This window comes from Leishmania major, chromosome 30 (assembly GCF_000002725.2).
Source record: "Leishmania major strain Friedlin complete genome, chromosome 30".
NCBI classification, from domain to species: Eukaryota; Euglenozoa; class Kinetoplastea; order Trypanosomatida; family Trypanosomatidae; genus Leishmania; species Leishmania major.
The window spans coordinates 1,142,884-1,163,412 of record NC_007271.2 but is presented as its reverse complement, the minus strand read 5'-3'; the positions used below and the strand labels follow the sequence as shown (position 1 = coordinate 1,163,412).

Here is a 20,529-nt window from a genome sequence, read left to right as displayed (position 1 = left end):
CTACGGCTACCGCTGTTGACCCACCCCGCCCTTTTCCACTTCCACTCCCTCACCCGCCTCCGTGTTCTGTCTTGTCTTCCATCACCCCTGCCAACAATGCACAGCGAAAGATGCGATGGGAATGGCATGTCGCAGGTATTCTTTTTTTGTTGTTTGTTCTTCCTTCGCCCGTCTTGTGTCTTTCACAAGTCTCCCCTCCCCCTCCCCCACACACGCACACCGCCCCGCCCCGCCCCGCTTTCGTGTCTTGTCCTCCTTTCCTTTTTTTGTTTGTCTGTGTCGCTCTCACAGTTGCAGGATGCAGTTGCAGGAAGACCCACGCGGCAGAGAGGGACAAGCGAAATAGAAGGTTGAACGCGTACGTCCCGCTCCGTGTCTGGGTGCTGTTGCTGGCCATGTATACCTCCTTTTGGGTCGGAAGGGCAGCAGAGAGAAGGCAGCAGCGAAAAGACGGCAAGGCGCGAGGGAGTGAAAACAAAAAGGAGATGGGGAGAAGAGGATTTCAGGGTCAGCTCTGACCAGTGCGTATGTGTGCCACCAAGGCATCCACGCCTTCCTTTGCTCCCTTTTTTTTTGTTTGTTTGCTTGCACCCCAGACCCTTTTCAATGGCCATAGAAGGAACAGTAACAACCAAAGAAGACAACCACAATACGACAAGGAAACGAAACTCGGGAGGGAAGGGAAGGGGGAAGGGGGCGTGAAGGTGAAGGCGCCGGGCAAGAAGAGATTCTCATACACACACACGTATACATTTAACGGTACACGCAAATTGCAGAGAAGAGAGTTCAGCAAGTCGATGACGTACCTTGGAGCTGCAAGTTACGAGATGCGAGGGAGAGAGAGAGAGAGATGACAGGCAAAGAGAGATGGATGTTAACCATGACGTAGGTGTCTGTATGCGTGTTGTGCGTTGCTGTTGTGCCAGGTGAGTAGGCAGGCGAAAGCTAACAAGGACAGATAACACGAAAAAGATTGTTTTTTTTTTCGTTTTTGTTCGTCTTGGTTGCTTTGTATGCTCCTTTTTGTCCCCTGTCGTGTGCGTGTGTGTGAGAGAAAGAAGTTGAGCGTAGTGAACCGAGCCTACGCCAAGCACGCGTTTAGGACTCGCTGTACGCGGTGTTGCGTACATGGATCCGCCTATGTGCGGGTTGGTGCTGAGACACACTGTCGCAAAGTAAAGTGTAACCAACACTGTCCGACAAGCAAAACACGACCCCAAGACGAAACAAAATGAGCCGCACGCGCGTACTGATGCGCTGGCACCCGTCTCCTCGCACTTTCTTCAAGCTGCGTTTGTGTCCATGCTTGTGCGAGTGCGTGCGTGAGTGGCTCAAGCTGTCCACTAACAGGTAATCCTTTCATCCCGAGTGGGACAAGACCCTGAGAGGGCAGGCCATGTGCAACTCTTTCTATGGCTCGTCTTCTTGGGTGCAGAAAAGGGACCGCAAGCAAACCAAAAGACAGACGGGACGACAGGCGAGGTGAGCGGGAGGCAGGGAAGGTCTCTCATCCTTGTCCACCAGTGACTCTGCCACTGCCTCTCTTCCTCTTTCCTCACCGCTCGTTTTGCGTTTGGGTGGCTGGTTTCATTCCTCTCCGCTCACCATGGAACGAAGCTCCTGCTTTTGCACCCCTCTGCTTGCTGGTGTCTCTCTTCCGTCTCTCCGCGGTCACGCCTCTTTCTCTTCGTCTTTTTCCTTCCTTCTTTGCGTTCCTCGCTGTCGGTGGCCACAACATCGAACTGGAGGAGCGACGACGGTGCGTCAACCTTACCGTGTTTTTCTCTGTCGTTTGCCTCCAACCCGTCCCGCTTCCTCGCAGACTGGGTGTCGTACGCGCGCACACGAACGCTACTCTCTTGTCACCCAACACCGTAGTTCACTGCACCCTCCCTCTCTCCACTCTGCACAAAACCAGAAGCAGCACGCAGCTCCAACAACCATGTCTGATGAAGCTGCTAAGCCGCTACCCGAGAAGGTCAGCCTTCGCGTTCCGGCGACGACGGCAAACATTGGCCCCGCCTACGACACCCTCGGCATGGCACTCTCCATCTTCATGGAGCTGACGGTAGAGTTGGCAGAAGCCTTCTCCATGACGGTGACCGGCGAGGGCCAAGAGCACATCAGCACCGGCGAGGACAATATGGTGGTGCAGACCTGCCGAATCGCATTCGAGGAGTACGCGCACAAGAGCATGCCGCCACTGAAGTTCACCATGCACAACAACATACCGTACAAGTGCGGCTGCGGCTCATCCTCGGCGGCGGCGGTGGCGGGGTTCGTGGCGGGCATGATGCTCTCCGGCCTCACACTGGAGACGCATAATAGCGAGTCGCTGCTCTCCGCCATCTCGAAGATCGAGGGCCACTCCGACAACGCTGCCCCGGCTATCTACGGAGGCATCCAGCTCGTCTACAAGAAGGACGATGGCAGGACCATGACCTATCACGTGCCCACCCCGCCGAACCTTTCCATCGTGCTATTCGTGCCGCATAAGCTCATGAAGGCCAGCACCCACGTCACCCGTGAGTTAGTGCCGACGGCAGTGTCGCTCCGCGATGCCGTTCACAATATCTCCGGCACAGCCATTTTGACTCTGGCCCTCTCGACCGGCGACCTGCGGATGCTCAAGGACGCGAGCGATTGCCTTCACGAGCAGCAACGCTCTCGCAAGCTGTACCCACACTACAGCGCGTGCGCGAAGGCCGCGCGCGAGGCCGGTGCCGAGTATGCTTTTCTGTCCGGCGCGGGTCCGAGCGTGTGCGCCATGGTTTCTGGCCGCCACGGTGATCTTCTCACCCAGCCGATGGAAGAGCGCAAGGCCGAGATGGTGGCGGAGGCAATGGTGAAGGCGGCGGAGGCCGTTGGCGTGCAGGGGCGGGTGATCATCACGATGCCGTCTGACGTTGGCGTGCACCTGTCTGGCACTACCTGCATCCGTCCGAACATCCAGTACACCAGCATCTGAGAAACAACGAGGTAAGTAGACTCAGTTGACAGCAGACAGTAGGCGGTGATGGATGGGTACCAATAATCTCTCCAAGAGTAGATGACGGTGACACGTGGTGTGGGACGGCGATCCCCTCTCCCCACAAGGCATCGGCACAGGTGCAAAGTGCGTGTGTGTGTGTGTGCGGGGCACATCCTTCTTCCCTTCTCGTCTCTGTTTCTCTCGCCGTTTCCTTCTCAGTGTTTTGTGTGCCTCCCTCGCCTCTGATGACGGGAGGCACGCCGCAATGCGTGGCGTCCTCATGGCCCCGAGCAGCCCCCCCTTATCCCCCTATCCCCCTATCCCCTTGCCAGTGCCGAGCCGCCTCGGGTGGTGACAGGGACACCTACGGCGTGGCAAAGTCAGAGCGGTGCATCGCTGCTGATGCCGGTGCTCGGGTCGCGGATGGCGTTGCGTCGGAGCGACCTGCGGCAGCGAGCACGTTTGCACCACCCACATGATGGGCAGGGTGTCAGCGTGGCGCAAGCGTGTCTCGCCCGGCCCTCACTGCTTACTGGGGGAGAGCTTGAGCGCCACCCCCAGGGGGATGCACCGCGTGGCGGCCGGCATGATGGGAGCGGCTGTGAGGTAGCCTGCGAGGCAGAGGTGGGTAGGGCTCGAGGCAGGGTCCGTGCGCAGGTGGCTGAGTCGGTGCGTTGCCGTGATGCACGTGTGTGCCGCTGCTTTGCACCAGGCGACGGGGCCTGTGACGTGCCCGGGTTAAGGGGGCGAGGAGAGTGGAGTCGAGTTGATGCTGCAGGGCAGAAGAGGCACTTGTTAGGAATATTTTTTGTCTATCGCGTGCAGGGTCGCACACCGTCGGAATATTTGACGGAGACGTTCATGTGTGTGTCGGTCTGCATGCGCGTACGTCAGCGGTCATGGCGGGGAGAGGAAGAGAGGCAGTCTCTCCGGGGGGGGGACAGGGCGAAGCTCGCAAACTGGCGTCCATCGACACGTACCTATTGCGCGTAGGAGTGCGCATTGCGAGCTCAGCGCCCTCTCTGGTCCTACTGTTGTGTGTCTTTCATCACGCAGCTCATCTGGCTGTCAACACCTAGGCCGATGGAAAACCTCGTGTATGCTTGGTCTTACCTTCCTTTTTTTCGACTTCGACTGCGGCTGCCATGTTTTCTGTCGCTGAAGGGCGCCTGCCCCCTCCCTTTTCTTGCTCTCTTCCGTATCAATGCGTCGTCTGGTTGCCTCTGTGTTCCATCTAGTATCACAGCCTCTGCGTGTGTGCGTGTGTGTGTTTGCATGCTTACGGAGGCCATCGCATGTTTTATGGTAGCCTTGAGCGGTAAGGAACGTTCGCCCAAAACGAAAATGAATGGAAAGCGCGTGCTGCGGCGGCTCTGTCGCGGGCGTGCGATGGAGGGTCAAACGGCGGCCTCAGTTGGGCCGCCACCCCATGCAGGCTACAAGATGTGCCTGTCTGTGTGAGCGCGGTTGTGTGCGTGTCTGCGCTCCCACTTCTATCCCTCGCAAAGGAGGAGGATGCGCGACTCTCTCATGCGTATGGCACCTCCCACTCGCACACGCTGTGCGCTTTCCTCGCGTTCCACCCGCTATCCTCGTCTCCTGCGGTTTCACGCGGTGCGTTTGACTGCTACGAGGCAGCGGCTGACATGGGTGACACGGCGGCGGTCCGTCTCCGTGGGGTGCGCACGCCATCGCGGTTTTTGCTTTGCTCCACAACTGGTGCATACGCATGCGTAAGATTGAGAGCCAGGAACGAAAAAAGTTCGCCACAGGGGTCGCTTTTCTCAGACGCTCTGCTTTAGTACCTGAGATGATGTCACGGTGTGCTGCAGCGGTGACTGCCTCTCCAGCGACACCTTTCGGGTCTTCCATGCAGGCCTCAGGCGTCGATACACAAGACACCAGCGCGAGCGATACCCGTGATGGTGCGGCTGAGGCCTCGCAAAGCACACCTACAGGACATGGCCGTCAGCGCAGGACCTGGACAGAAGAAGAGAAGCGTGCCTTTTGGAAGCAGAAGAAGTTAGAGAAGAGGGAGCGCAGGAAAGCCGCCGCTGCCGACCGGCAGAAGGCGCAGCAGGTGCAGTGGGTGCGCCTGACGGAGGAAGAGAAGGAGGCTCGCCGCGCTGAGGCAGTGCTGCTCCACGAGAGGCGTCGGCAGGCAGAGACGGCGCTGGTGAATCGGTGCGAGGCCCAGCTTGCCGATCCTCATGTGCCGGCGATTGTCTTCGACCTCAGCTTTGCGTGGTGCATGACGGTGGCAAACACAAAGAGCACCGTGTCGCAGGTGATGTTGAGCTACAGCGCCCTGCGCACTGCCGGCTTCCCCTTCCGCCCCGTCATCACGTCGCTGATGGGCAAGGAGGCCAGTGACGCCGAGCACGACGCGGCCGCCCAAGCCGAAGTGCTGCAGGCTCTAAACAACTACGAGGGCTTTCGCCGATTTCCACCTAAAGTGACGCAGGTGCAGCACTGGAGTGAGCTCTTTGCGCCGAGTCAAGTCGTTTTCCTCACTGCTGACTCACCAGACACTCTCACCAGCATCGAGCCAGATACGGCGTACATTGTCGGTGCCTTCGTCGACCACAACGTGTACAAGGGTTTGAGCTACGCCTCCGCGCAACGCCACGGCGTGCGCACGGCTCGGTTGCCCATCAAGGAGAGCGTTGTGCTCGGTAACCGGTGCAAGGTGCTGACGATCAATCACGTGGTGGAGGTGCTCATTCAGTATGAGAAGCTGCGCGCCGCTGGGACTCCAGACTGGGCACAGGCGATCAACGGTGCGCTGCCGACGCGCCGCGCTCAGCAAGTGATCAAAGGACGACGAAAGCGTGGGCGAGTGAGCGTGACAGGATCGGGTGACAAGGAGGGCGATGATGACGAGGTTAGTGATGAAGGTTGCTCGAATGGCGAGCCGGACAACGAAAACGGTTCTGCAGCTGTTAGGGAGTGTGCGTGCGAGAGGGTCGAATAGTTCGGCCTACCTTCCGCGCAGAAGTCTGTGGCGTGTGTTGTATTGAGCAGTTGCGTGCCGTGGGCGGGGCGACGTGCCCACGGAGTCCAATTGGCGGCTCCCCCTTTGCCAAGATGGAGGCCTCCCGCCTTGTCACGAGGAGTGGCAGAGGCATCACTCGCCTCTTTAGGACCCTCTCGTCCGTTGTCACGTCACCGCGCACGCAACACGCACACGCACACGTCGAAAGATGTCGCGCATACAGAAGTCATCTCACATCGTACTTACATATGCGTGTGTGTGTGTGTGTATGTACAGGACCTCGTCACCTAAGAAGATTGCTGCGTGTCTTGTTTTTCTTTGGTGAGGACGTTTTTCCTGGTGGCGACACAGGCTCAGCTAGCATGTTTCCCTTCTCCTCCTCTCCATGCCCCTCATGGCATCTCTGCGAATGGTCTCTATGACATTGTGCTGCCTGCACATGTGGGAAAGCCAAAGCCTTCTTTGTACGACCTCTCCTCACACCATCCTCCTTCCTCGTCCATCATACCCCCTCCCACCCTCTTTTTTTCCTGCGCTCCCTTCTTTGGACATCTGCTTCCACCGATCATGTGTGCATTCGCGTTTCTTGGTTTGTGTGTGTGTGTACTTGCTTGCAAGTAGGAGTGGGCAAGCATCGCGGCTGCCACTCATCTCCTGCCGCTCTGTTAGGTGCCCATATGCACGAGTCCCAGTACAGCGACAACAGAAAGAAGCACCTTTCATCATATTCACGCTCCTATTCTCTCATAATTTTCTTCACGCCTGCATACATACACGGGTGAGGGCCCGACGCTTGAACCCTGCCGAGGCGGAAAGGACAGGTAGAGAGCCGAACACACGCACGCGTTGACAGCGCGTGGAGTCTTCCTTGAGAGCGTATTCGCCTGCTGGCTGCTGATTCGCTCTTTTACGCGGCAGAAAGGGTCCACAGGCGCTCTATTCCGTACACCTACGCACAGCTTCAGGCGCACGAGCAAACCTCTTTTTGTTGTTGCTCTTTTCGTTTCTGTTGGTGAACGCACACGCCCATACGCATGGAGAAGGACGGCAAGACCACACCTCACCGACAGCATCTTCATCTCCCTCCCGCCCACGTCTCCCTCTGAGTAGGCTCTTGTTCCCTAATTTCTTCCGTGCAGCCGAGGTGCCGTTGTGATTTGGCTTCCCAGGCCTTTGCCGCGTGTGTCTTGTGTCCACCGCTCCACGTTCGCTCCGTAATCGAGCGCACGTGCCAACTTCCTGGCCAGCTGCGCAGCACGCCGCATTTTTTTTTCGCCCGCGTTCAGAGAAGATACACCGACCCACTCTTCCCCGGCTAACGGTGCCTGATGAGCTCCGCTGGTGAGGTGAGCGTAGCCGCCGGATCGGCGGTGGAAGGCGAAGATTCACGTCTCCGCGCCGGCGATGCGTTAGACGAGGACGACGACGACTCAGCAACGGCCGCCTCGCCAACCTCGACAACGTCGGCTGCCACGAAGGCGAAAAAGAAGAAGTCGGCCAAGACGCCGACCAACAGGCGCGCCAGCGGCAGCGGCATCGATGTTGGCGACAACGACGACGGCCAGGCCCTCTCTCGGTGTCTTGTGTACTGTCGACTGCGTCCCACCATCAAGCAGGATTACAAGGAAGGCGGCCATGCGCTCGTCACTCTGGAGGACAAGCGCGTCGTCGTCAAAGATGAGCGTCACTACGACTTCGACGGCAGCTTCGGCCCGCTCGCCGAGCAGGCGGAAGTGTTCGAATCCGTCGCGATCCCGTGCATCGACCATGCTTTCAACGGCTTCTGCTCCGCGCTGATGTGTTACGGCCAGACCGGCACAGGGAAGTCCTACACCATGTGCAACACCGACCCCCAGCACCTCGGCATCATCCCCCGTGCGGCGAAGTACATCTTCGAGAAGATCCAAGCCAACCAGGCGAGCGACCCGACGCGCACGTACACGGTGACGGGCCAATTTGTGCAGATCTACCGCGATCACCTTGGCGACTTGATGGTGCATGAGGGCAAGGATCGGGTGGAGGTCCACTACGACGAGGAGAACGGGGTGTCGCTGACAGGGTGCACCTCCCACTCCTTGGTGAGCTCCAAGGACTTCATGCGCTTCTACAACGAGGGAAATGCGCGCCGTGTCATCGGGTCAACCGCCATGAACGCGGAGTCGAGCCGCGGGCACACCGCCATGGTGGTCTACGTCACGTCTGAGGACACGGAGGACATCAGCAAAGGTAAACTGCGCGGCAAGATCACGTTCATCGATCTGGCCGGGTACGAGCGCTTTAGCAAGACTGGCATCACCAATGCCGACCCGATCCGCAAGGATGAGGCTAAGACGATCAACGCATCTCTCCTGGCTCTCGGCCACGTCGTCAGCTCCCTCTCGTCCGGCACGAAGCACGTTCCGTGGCGCAATGCGAAGCTGACGCGCATCCTGCAGGACTCGATCGGCGGGCGCAGCCGCACCTCGATCATACTCACCGTTGGCCCCAGTAGCGAGCACCTGTACGAAACAACCAACACACTTCAGTTTGGTCTGCGCGCCATGGCCGTCAAGGTGGAGGCGAAGGTGTCTGTTACAGTCGACTACGTGAAGCTGTCGAAGAAGCTCATGGGGCTGCTGAGCGAGCGGGATGAGCGAATCAGCTCGTTGGAGGTGCAGATCGCCAACCGCGACGCGGAGCGGCAGGAGCTGCTTGAGCGCTATCAGCGCGATCGTGGCGATCTTGAGCAGCGCTTCGCCGCGGAGCTGCAGCAGCTGACCGCGTCCGGGGCGAGTGAGCAGCAGATCCGAAACCTCAAGGAGGTCTACCAGGCGGAGATCGAGAACCTGCAGGACCAGCAGCAGGAGGAGATCGGGTACCATGACGAGATCCACTCGAAGGAGATCACGCAGTTCATCAAGGAGCAAAAGCACCAAGAGGCGAAGAGCCTGATGGAGATGAAGCTAGCGCAAGAGCGCTTGGTCGAGGAGTTCCAGCGGAAGCTTGACAACGCCCGCGGCGGAACGAACGAGGATCTTGTGCGCGCGCTGCAGCAACTCGCGGAGAAGGATGCCATTCTCGCCTCGCGTGCCAACGACACGGCTCGCCTACACGCCACCATCGACGCGCTCACGGCCCAGGTGCGGTCATTCGGTGGCACGGTGCAGACGGACGTCGACTTTCCGGAGACGTTTCTTGACGTCTCGCAGGTGGAGGAGATGCGGGCCCGCCTGCAGGGTGAGGTGGAGCGCAACTACAACAAGGTAGTCGACCTGTCCACCCAGCTGGATCGCGCCTCGATGCTGGCGCACGATCGCATGGAGGAGGTGTCGAAGCTGCAGCAGGAGGCAGAGCGGCTGCACGAGAAGCTTGTCCAGGCCGGTGTGGAGATCAGCGAGTCGAACGAGGAGCTGCAGGAGCTTCGTGAGAAGCGGGCTGAGCTGGTTGACCCCGAAGAGCTTGAGAGCCTTCGCTTGCTCATGCAGGCGGATATCGACGAGCTGCGCAGTCAGAGAGATGAACTGCAGGCAGAGTTGAGACGTGTGAACGAGGCGCGCGTGCGGGAGTCCGTGGCACGACGTCGCAACGTGCTGGACGGCCCCGATACGCTGAAGCGCATCCTTGCGGAGGACGTGGGGGAAGGCACGGAGGACATGCGCGACAACGCCGCACGTGAGCAGGGGCGTGGTGACTCCGGAAACGCTGCTGACGGGGTGCACAAGGTGGGGCCAAAGGCAAAGGCGATGCAGAGGGCGTACAAGAAGATGATTCAGAAGCTGAACCGCCAGCTGTCGGATAGCAGTCGTGATAGGGCTGCCCTCGTGCAACGCATTCAGCAGCTCGAGCGCACGCTCACGCTCTACGGCATCCCCGTGCAGGCGACACCCGGGTGCGCCACGGAGTATAAGGAGGCCGGGGCTAGTCACGTTGGCAACGCCAGGGGCGGGCCCGCTCGCCCAGACGCCTCCGCGTCAGACCGGGAGAGCTCCAGCGCTGAGAGTCACACAGAGGAGTCGCTGCTGACTGCTGGCAGCACAGACGCCGCGCTCGTGTTGCTTTTCAAGGAACAGGAGATTGAGGTGCGGGATGGCCTGATCGCTCAGCTTGAGGTGCAGCTGTCAAAGGCGGTGTCGGCATACGAAAACGATCAAAAATGTATTCAGGAGCTGAAGGCACTGCTACGCGATGCCGGTGAGACACCGCCAGAGACGTCGTCGAGCGGCTCGCAGCCGGTGGAGGGGGTGCCGCTCGAGGAGTACAGCACGCTGCTACGGCAGCTCCGTTCCCATAACCGCAAGCTTCTCGTGGAGCTACTTGTGCTGCAGTTGCGTCCAAAGGCGGAGGCGACGGAGTTACCCACGACCCAGCGGTTGATCTTCGAGGAGCAGCTGGAGGAACGAGACACGGAGCTGGAGATGAAGGATGAAATGCTGCTTGAGAAGAACGCGATGCTGCAGTACATGGCGACGCTGAGCGCGCGGCTCATCAATCAGATGGAGGCGCTGGGCCTCGAGCCGTGCTGTCATCTGCCGGAGCGCTATCAAGACCTTGTCAAGATGGAGAAGGACCAGCTTGACATCCAGGCAGCAAAGCAGCGCGAGCTGGAAGTGCACCTGCAGCGGGAGCAGGACGAGAAGCAGAAGATGAAACGACTGCTCGAGGCGATCAACGCCGAGCGTGAAAAGGGCGCTGCCGTCCTTCAGCAGACGGAGCTGCGCAACAAGGAACTGCGCGAGCGCGAGAACAGCGCGATGACGGCACTACAGGAGCTCACAGAGCGAACGATACAGAAGGAAATGATGCGCGACGAGGCGCTGCGGCGCACCACGCACGAGCTTATGGAACTGCAGGCGCGTTGCGCTGATCAGCAGCACCGCCGCAGCTCCAACCTCTTCGAGCGGCTTCTCCGCAGCATCATTGAATAAGAAAAGCCAAAAACAGGACCTCCTTTATCGCTAATTCCCATTGCCGCTGTCGGTAGTGAAGTGTCATCTGCGACGCCTCCTTGTTCGTCACTGTGAATGCCTTCCCTTCCCTCCACCCCCCCCCCCTCTTTCACCTGCTGCGTTCGCTGTTCGCCCTACCCGTGCGCGCGTATGCACGTGGGCTCTGTGAGGTGTCCTTTGTCTTCCCGTGCCTCGCGTGTTGCGCGTATGTGCGTATGTGTGCGTATGTGTGTGTCCCTATACTCGTCGTGATGGGCGATTTCGCTGCTGGACTGTCTTGCGTTTTTTGCTCTTTTTGTGCATTCTCCTTTGTGCCTTTCTTCCACCCAACTCTCGTTGTCGTTCTCCCCTTGCTCCGTCTTGAACATCCCTCACCTTACCTCACCTCGCTCCCCCTCTGTGTGTGTGTGTGTGTGAGGAGAGAGAGAGAGAGAGAGTATGCTTTTATTGATTGATAGGTGTGTGTTGGTGCGCAACACATCTCACCCTCCCTTGCCTCATCTCCGCAGTCGTCTTCATCGATTGGTTCTCTGCTTCTCCCTCGTTGGGTTAGTGGCTTCTGCCCCACCCCCTCCCTCCCACAAAGCGATAAGAACAACAGCGAAAGGAGAACAAAGTGCCTCGGCGATTTGCTCGCCTCCGCTCATGTGTTTACGGATCGGTTGCGTTGTATATGGCGTCTTCAGGTCAGCCGTTTTCTCTCAACATGCTCTTCACTCAGACGGCGAGGTGAGACTTGTCAGGAGCGATGCGGTCCCAGCGACAGCACACCGGTAATGAGAAGGGGGAAGAGAACACAGGAGCTGTCAAGGATCGCTTCACCACGCTGGAAGTTTGTCCCCGCACCCAATTAGTCGGGTGACGGCTCGCTGCCAGTGAAGCAATCAGCCACTCATGCCACCTTTTCATGGCAGTGGGTTCTTCCGCATTTCGGCTCTTCTTCGTGCGAAGGGGTGAGGCGCACGGGCGCGTGCGCTCTTTGCCTGAGTGCCAGCACGCACGTCATCCTGCCTCTTCTGTGCCGCCATGTCTTTGGGCTGCACCACGTTATCCTACCCCACTCTCTCTATCTGTCTCCCTGTCTTTTCCTTGGCTTCTCGTTCATGTCTGTCCTCTGCTGCACCATTATATTTTTTCCTTTTCGACCACTCTTGCGACCCCCCTTCACCGTATGACCCTACCTACTTGCGTGCGCGTCAACGTACACGCCCGCACACGCGCAGATGTAGCGAAGTCTCAAAACATACACAGAGAAAGGGAAAAGGCAACAAGAAGCAGGCAATAAACCCACACGAACAACGAAAGCTGTAAAGACACGCATACACACACGCGCACATACACACATATATAAATATACACGAACACACGGAAGACATCATCTGCGCTGCGGGCCGTGTGTTGCCTCAGTAAGCCTAATACTAAAAAGAAACACCACAAGGTAACACTGTTATTCCACTCTGCTGCTTTGTTTACTTTTCTTTTTGTATTTATTACTTTCATGCGACACTCCACGCCACTATCAGCACAGCTTCTTATCTTGCCAGACCCCTCCTTGCTATCTCGTTCCCCCTCGTGTGCCCTCTTCACATCATTATCAAAAAAAAACGAAAAAACACGCACGTCTTTGGATGTTTGCGCGCGCTGTGTGCGTGCGTGAGTTGTCTTGCTCTCTCTCCTTTTCGCTTGTATCTCTTCGGTATTTCGTCGGCATCCTTGTTTCTCTGCTTCCTCGTTTGCGTTTCAGCACCCTTTTTCTCTCTCACTATCTTACCTCCCTCTCCTGGTGTTTCGGTGTGCTCCTGCCTCCGTGCGCTCTCGCGTCCTTGGGTCTCGTTTTTTTTTTCGCCCTCGCACTCTCTCTCTCTCTCTCTCTGTGCGTGTGTGTGTGTGTGTGTGTGTGTGCGTGCGTGACTTGTGCAGTTCACACACAGGCATACACGCCCAAAAACGTCCATACGGATGGGCTGATGGTTGTGGGGTGGGACAGACAAAAGGAGAAAACAAACCGCTAGCAAGGCCGCTGCATTGGCAAGAAGAGAAAGCAGAGGCACAAGAGAGCATCACCGTGCGAGCACGAAGTGGACGTGCTCTTTCCTTTTGATTTCTTTTATACCCCACCCGACCCCCTCTTTCGCACCTTGTGTCGACGCTCTGTTGCTGCTCTCTTCATTTGATTGTTGTGTCAGTCTTCCGCCGTCTCACGTGCCCTGCTTTGGTTGTGTTTTTGGCCTTTCTAGCCCTTGAAGCTTCCTCCCTGCACCCAACCCTCCTGCCTCGTGCTTCACCTGCAGCACTATTTACCTTTTGCTTCCTCTCCTTCACGGCCTCTCCTGTTGTGGATTGCGTGCCCCTTCACTCCATGCACCGTCTCTGTGGTTGTGGGAGCTACCTCTTCTAGCAAACTTCAAGACGCAGCTAGTCTAGCCCACTCGCCTCTTCCGTGCTGGGCTCTTTTTTTTTTGCATGCCCCTCCCCCAACGCTCCCTGCCTGTATCTTTTCCTCGCGCGCGCTCTCGCTCTCCTTCTCTGGTCAACTCCTCCTTTGCTGCTACTGCTGCTTGTGTCGACGTACTGGTGCTGGAGAGGTGGTCTCAACTGCCTCCTCTGCTTTGAGGCAACGCACGCAAGCTATGGGTGTGGGTGTGCACCAAGCGGAGAAGGTAATCACGGTTGGTATTGCAATCATCGTCACGGCAGACCGCTTTAGGTGTGCACGCGCGCGCACACACACACACACACATTTTCTGCGTGCATGATTTCAGAGAGGAAGCACTCTCTGCCTGACATTGTCATCCTTCCTTGTTTGTTGTCTTTCTTTCGCTTTGCTTGTTTGTTTTCCTTCCGTTGAGTGTAGCTGCTCGCTTCGTCTCGGGGAAGGCCGCTGAGGCGACCTGCGGGGGGGTGCAGTGAACGCTTGTCGAGGGACGGGCACACACCATAGGGGCTCTCCGTCACCGGAAAGGAGGGTCGATCACCATCGTCCGCAATTCGGGCTTTGCGCATTGATCACAGGTTTGGCCACAGTCTTTGTTTATTTGTATTATTATTTTTGATTATTGATTCGACTTCGTATCGGCGATTTCTTCGTACATTTTTCATCGATTGATTTGGCTGGCTCGCTCGTTAGCTCGTTGGTTCGCTGGGATTGGCACGAAGCGCCTTTATCGTCATCTGCGAAGGGGTGATCGCGCGCGGAAGGGAATAAGGGGGGGCGGTAGAGGTACGACAGCAGAAGTGTTTCGTTCGAAGACGCACAAACGCACTTCTCCTCCCTCCTCCCACCCAGTCGCATATGCGAGCTGTACGTGGCCGAGGAGTGCGTTCGCGTGTGTTCTGGCTGGCACCGACTGCTGCGGCACAGCGTGTCGAAAAGCATTCGGCGCGGCACCCTTCCCTCGTCATCCCCATCCTCCCCCACGCCCGCCAATGAGTCAATGGCAGCCGATTCTGCTGTTGACGCTGCGCGATCGCCTACGGCAGCTGCTATGGCAGAATTATGTGACTGAGTCCGATTCTGAGATGAGCTGCTCGCCACGGAGCAGCATCGCCACGCCGGCGGTCATAGAGGCTCCGCGTGTCGTACATGAATGTGTCGATGTGAATGCCGCGCCCCTGGCGAAGGTGACGCATTTAGCTGCATCTTATAATTCCAAGTCGTCCCTGCCACCGTGCGCGGGAAAAGTATCTGGTCCACATGGGTCACAATCGCATCTCGCATCACTAGCTTCATCGTCAGCTTCGCCATGCTTTGATGGGCATGAACCTTCATCCGCTTCGCACGGCCGCCACCTCGGCAGGCGCGCATCGCCGCGACGTGCAGCGTTCATATTCCTGCTGCTGCAACTGCTGCAGATGCTGTGGGCAGACTTTGAGCCTCCATTGCGCGACTTCTCAGGATCTGATGGCCAAGCGGCGATGGGCCCGATCCTGTTTGCCGAGGCCACGACAGTCCACTATCGCGGCTCCGTGTACCACGGCCTTACGGAGGAGATGCTGCAGCGCGGCGGCAGCACCTTCTCGATTCAGGTGTCCATTCCAACGTTTCCGACGAACGTTACGCTCGTTCGCCCCATCATGATGTCCATCCTGACAAGCAACGTGCGCCTTGTCGACGACGCGGGGACTGTCGTGCGCCGCGTGCAGCCGGCGGCGCACAGCGAGGCGGCGGCACATGCGTTCAATCACACGAAGGCGTGGCTGGCCTGGCGCCGCTTTGTGAAAGATATTCTTTCCCATAGCCAGATTGAGGTTAGCCCGAATGGGCACCTCGTGAAGGTGAGGTTTGCGAGTGGGAAGTGGGTGCTGCCGGCTCAGACGTCAGCGCTCATTGTCCCCTGCCTGCCCTTTTCCTTGTTCGAGCAGCTGGGCAGGCTTGGGATGCAAGACTTGCCGAATAACTGCCTCGCCGGAGACCCTTTTTTTGTGAGCAAAAAATCATTTTTGCAGCTGGACGAGGCACGATGGAACCCGTCGCAGCAAGTGTTCGTTACCGGTGGGTCCATCTCCATCCCTCTCACCGGCGCCTCCAGCACCGTTTTTGACAAGGCCGAGCTGGAGCGACGGCTTCGCGTGATGGAGGGGTACACGTGTCTGCACACGCGCAGCGCCGTTGTGCGTGGCAGCCGCTGGGACGTCCGCGACAACGTCTACCGCTTTACTCCACACCGTGGCGGTGTGCAGACCCTCTGCTACGTTCCCTATCCAGACACACTGCCATTTCTGAGCGTGAAGCTGATGGACTCGTACGAGGTGGCGGGCCCGGAAGGGGTCTCAACGGATCCGCCCCAGGTTCACGCGGACCTAGAGTTCGCCGGCACCATCTACGGCACCAACCTGACGGAGCAGGACACGGCGGTCATTACGGATGAGCTGTGCGCCGACTTCACGTCGCAGAACGTCTTCTTCGTCGACCTCTTCTTCAGCAGCAGCTCTCGAGTGAGCTTCGTCGGCACCTTCCACAAGCGCGGTATTTATCACGTGTGTTACCACCGGGAAGGTTCCCCTATGTACGTGCTGGTGTCGACGTTATTGGTCGAGCGGGGTGCGGATGTGGTGATCGATAACGACAGCCCGAATGTGCTGATAGACCAGGACGTCAAGCTGCTGCAGTCCGCCTCCGTCTCGCGGCTCAACGTCCAAGAGAAGGGAAACCTCAACCTGCGCCAGCGCAGCCTGAATGTGTCGTACTTCCTCTGGTCTGGAGGCAGCATCTCTGGCAGAGGCACCATCAACTGCACCGGGTACGCGAAGATCACCACCCAAGGCTACGAGACGCGGGTGCTGTCGGTGCCGCTCTACAACTACGGCGAGATGACGATCGACGTGCAGCGACTGTCCATGGAGCGGGACGGGGCGATCCACAACTACGGCAACCTGACGCTGGCCGTCTCGAGCATGGGAGTGGACAGCATCAGCAGCGTTCTCTCTGCTGGGCGGCGCAACGCGATCACGAACTCCCCAGGGGGCGTCATTCGCATCATGGCGCTCGACGAGCGCTCCTACGCGCTGCTCACTGGCCGCTTCATCTTTCAAGGTGGGTCAGTGATGCTGTTGGGCAAGATCAACCTCACCGATGCCTCCAGCTATGCAGATTCGACTGTGACGCTGAAGAGTGGAACGCTTCTCACGGCCCACCAGACGCACCTTGGCGGCACCGTGGTGGTGGAGGAGCGATCCGTTCTGACGTTGATGAAGGGGTGTGTCTTCGTTTCGGCGACCATCTCGGGCGATGGCGTGGTGCGGCTGCTGGGGGATGACGTGGTGCTCAACTCGCTCACGGTGACGGGCTCCATTCGCGCTCTTTTCGGCGTAGGTCTGATCGACCCGATCTCCGTCATCGCCTACGGCACTACGCACTTTGGCGAGAACACCCTAGTGCATGTGACGAACGCCAATTTCGTGACCTCCAGTGGGCACGCCAAGGTGACGTTTCTCGGCCGCCTCCTCGCCGACTTTGTCACGGTGCGCTTCACTGGCAACATGATTCTGCAAATCGGCGGCGTGGCAGCGCTGTACGGCAACATGTCCGGCGAAGCCCTCAACTTCCATCGCACCCTCACCACGTTGTCCGGCTACTCGCTACCGCTCGCCACGGCGTCTTTTGTGTCGCGAAATGCGACCATGTTTGCAATCGACACCTTCCGCCTGGACGAGGCGGTCGATCTCAGCACGCGCGGCGACGAGGACGCTGCGAAGGGCATCGTCTCCTCGCTCGACCCCTTCAAAAGCATCGTTAGCGGCCCAGCGGCCGTGGCGACGCGAGCGTGTGAAGTGTATCTGCCGACGTCGCAGCGTCTGACGGTGAGCGGGCGGCTTGTGCTGCGTGGATGTGTGCAGGTGCCGGCAGGCGGCACCATCAGCGGCGCGGTGGTGAAGCTGGAGGACTCGGCGGACTGGGAGCTGCTGCACCAGACGTTTTGCATCTTTGCCGATCTGGAGACGCTGCCGCACCTCTGCCGACACGACCGTCGCAGCGCACCGCCCCTGCGGAGCGGCTTGTCGCTCAGCGAAAAGGTGTACGTGCGCAGCCCGGCGTCTTTTTTGCTTGACGAGCTCACGCTCATTCACAGCCACACGCGTGTCACGGACTCTGTCCCCATCACCATCAAGGACACAATCATCGTGCGGGCCGGCTCCACCCTTGTGCTGACCTATGGCATGGTGATGGCAGCGCGCCACATCGTCATCGAGGGCACCCTCGTTGTGAACGACCCGCGAAACACAGTTTTGAAGGGCCTGGTGGAGGTGAAGGAGGAGGGCATCATCGAGCTACACGGTGTCTCCGGGATGTCGTGTGCGAACGAGCTTCTGGTGGAGGGGCGCCTCTACCTCGCGCCGAACGCGCGAGGGTTTCACTTCCGCTGCCTGAGCGCCAGCGATGACGACATCGGCGGTGAGGACAGCGAGGCAGCACCTGCCGACCCGGAGGGCAGCGGAACCATGAAGTCGGTGGGTCGTCTCGACGCGCTGCTGCGTAAGCGAGCCTTGGCGAACCTCCGGCCTGACATGACGTGCCCCGATGACGTCGTTCACGATTACGACTCACGCCGCCAGTTCATCAACCTTTACTGGATGCGCCAGGCGTACGACCCACCAGCTGACCAGCCAACGCGGCGCGACATGATCTGGATGACACTCTTCGGCATTGCCTGTTGTTTTGGCACATTTCACATCCTGCTGACTATGTGGGGGTACACGTACAAGAAGTGGTGGAGCGATATTCGGGCGCCGTGTCCACTGCAGCTCACGCTAACGTGGGATGAGCTGAGCTACAGCGCCGTCAACTGCTTCTCCTTCTGCAGATTTATCATCATCCACTTCCTGAACACCATGGCCGCTTTTCACCCGGGGCTGCCAGCACCGTTGCCGTCGGTGGCTGGCATGCTTCTGCGCGGGATGGGGCTGCTCATGCCGCACCACCAAACACCGATCAGCCGCCCCCGCAAGGTCGGCCTCTTCTACATTGCGTGGCTCTTTACATTCCTCTACGTGAAAAAGCGGGGCAGCTGGCTGATAACGTATCTGCGCCGCAGGCACCCATATTTGCTGGATGCTATGCAGAAGCTCTACACGGTGCTGACCATTCTCAACTTCATTTTTCTAGCGCCGCTCATGTCGTCTGTGGTGGACGCGATTGCGTGGCCGACCCTGCTGCGCAACGTGCCCACGTACGAAGTGATGCAGCAGGACATCTGGGTCGCCATCTCCGTCATTTCCTTCGTGTCGATGGGTGTCATAGCACCGTCGAGCATTTTGACGAACCAGATGTGTATCCCCCACATGGATCTTCGGGTGCGAGCGTCGAACATGTTTGTGCACTTCGCGGTGCAGATGTGGGAAACGGTCATGTGGAAGGTCTTCTACAACAACCCGACGTGCGTGGTCTTCAACTGCATCTTCTTTCAGTTCATCCGGCTAGCCTTCTTCTTGTGCTTTCCGGCGACGCCGTACAAGAACGTGAACCGATTCATGATCTTCCTGTTGATGCAGCCCTTCTTCGTGTACTTTGTCATCATCCTGTACATGGTGCTGGTGCGCACCGGCGTGTACACGAGCTGTACGCAAGGCACCGACTTGTTCCGCGTCGTCTCAGCGGCGTTCGTCATCTCGCTCTTCGTCAACTTTTGGCGCAACGTGCTCTTTACGCAGGAGCAGACGACGGCCACAGGTGACGTCTCTATCGATGCCCTGCGCTGCTCCATGACCCAGATTCGCAACCGCATCCACGACCTGAAGTTTGAGGTGTACGCGAGCACCGATGCAATGGAACGGGAGAACATCCTCAACGCCATTGCCCGGATGCGGATCGAGTACCTGGAGAAACAGGAGCGGTACCGCTTCGAGACACACCGGATTCTGAGGCCCTTCATCTTCAGCGGGACCGGCTTTGACGGCGATACACACTTGCAGTCGCATAGCAGCGTCGCCTCGTACAGCAACGACGATGGCGACGACGCATCCAACATGCATCCGGCTATGTCACCGAACATGCAGCAAGGTACCCTTCTCAGCGTGGAGGAAATGGAGACCTTTAGCTGCGGTCCAGCGCTGGGCAAAGGTAGCTACGGCACCGTGCACCTCGGCATTCTCACAAATGGCAAGATGGTGGCCGTCAAGTACGTGAACGTCGTTAGCGAGAGCCCCGAGACTCTGGCAAGCGTGGAGGCGGAGGTGAACATGCTGCGTGAGTTGTCCCACCCGAACATCATCCGCTACTTTGGCGCGCACACGATCCAAGACACAATGCTGGTGTTCATGGAGTTCGCCGTCGGGGGCAGCTTGACCTCCATTGTGAAGAAATTCACGCACCTCACGGAGCCTGTCATGCAGCTCTACACATTCCAGATCTTGAAGGGGCTCCAGTACTTGCACGACAAGGGTGTTGTGCACCGCGACATCAAGGGCGAGAATATTCTCATCGACGGCTATGGCGTGGCGAAACTGGCGGACTTTGGGTGCAGCAAGTCACTGGCGAACATAGCAAACTCCAGCCAGGTGGGTTGTGGCACGCTGGTGGGGTCCCCGTTTTGGATGGCGCCGGAGGTCATTCGGAGCGAGGCGTACGGCACCAAGGCGGACATCTGGTCCGTTGGGTGCACCGTCGTGGAGATGCTCAACGGTGGCGAGCCGCCGTGGCGAGAGGAGTTCGACAACGTTTACTCCGCCATGTTTTATGTGGGCTCGACAAACGACATCCCGCAGATCCCGGAGGAGACGTCGGACCCGTGCCGTGCCTTCCTCTTTCGCTGCTTTGAGCGCGAGGTCATGAAGCGGGCCTCAGCGGATGAGCTGCTCCAGCACCCGTGGCTGAAGTCGGCTGCCGCGGCGTCCCACGCGGAGGATTCGAGCGACAACTTCTTGTCCTTCTCGACCGTTTTGTCCCCGTCGCTCAAACCCGCATACGACTGGCACCGCGCCGCGGGTTTCTCGCGCAGCACCCCGCACAGCTCTCGCGAGGACCTGACGTCACCGCTGAACGGCAGCACCGCTCCCCAGCCACCAAACAGCAGCATCGCTAGCATCACCTCTAATGCCTCCAAGAAGTTAAAATAAGCGGCTGCACGCAGAGACATTACTTCTGCAGGTATCGAGAGGCTAAAAAAGAAAAGACGCTCATGGTGCCTTCTTGCGACTACTTC

General features: G+C 58.5%; 4 protein-coding genes across 4 annotated transcripts; all 4 read left to right on the top strand.

Moving 5' to 3' along the window:
• Positions 1-1,942: 1,942 nt before the first annotated feature.
• On the top strand, positions 1,943-2,968 carry LMJF_30_3080 (putative homoserine kinase; the record flags this gene model as incomplete). The annotated part of the gene is made up of 1 exon (XM_001684864.1): positions 1,943-2,968. One exon carries the CDS (start codon positions 1,943-1,945, stop codon positions 2,966-2,968), a length of 1,026 nt encoding a protein of 341 aa, XP_001684916.1.
• Positions 2,969-4,781: 1,813 nt separating this feature from the next.
• Positions 4,782-5,945, top strand: LMJF_30_3070 (conserved hypothetical protein; the record flags this gene model as incomplete). Its single annotated transcript, XM_001684863.1, has 1 exon — positions 4,782-5,945. The coding sequence occupies one exon, from the start codon at positions 4,782-4,784 to the stop codon at positions 5,943-5,945; it is 1,164 nt and encodes a 387-aa protein (XP_001684915.1).
• A 1,349-nt stretch (positions 5,946-7,294) lies between these two features.
• LMJF_30_3060 (putative kinesin) lies at positions 7,295-10,870 on the top strand (the record flags this gene model as incomplete). The annotated part of the gene is made up of 1 exon (XM_001684862.1): positions 7,295-10,870. One exon carries the CDS (start codon positions 7,295-7,297, stop codon positions 10,868-10,870), a length of 3,576 nt encoding a protein of 1,191 aa, XP_001684914.1.
• A 3,873-nt stretch (positions 10,871-14,743) lies between these two features.
• LMJF_30_3050 (protein kinase-like protein) lies at positions 14,744-20,443 on the top strand (the record flags this gene model as incomplete). The annotated part of the gene is made up of 1 exon (XM_001684861.2): positions 14,744-20,443. The coding sequence occupies one exon, from the start codon at positions 14,744-14,746 to the stop codon at positions 20,441-20,443; it is 5,700 nt and encodes a 1,899-aa protein (XP_001684913.1).
• Positions 20,444-20,529: the final 86 nt, after the last annotated feature.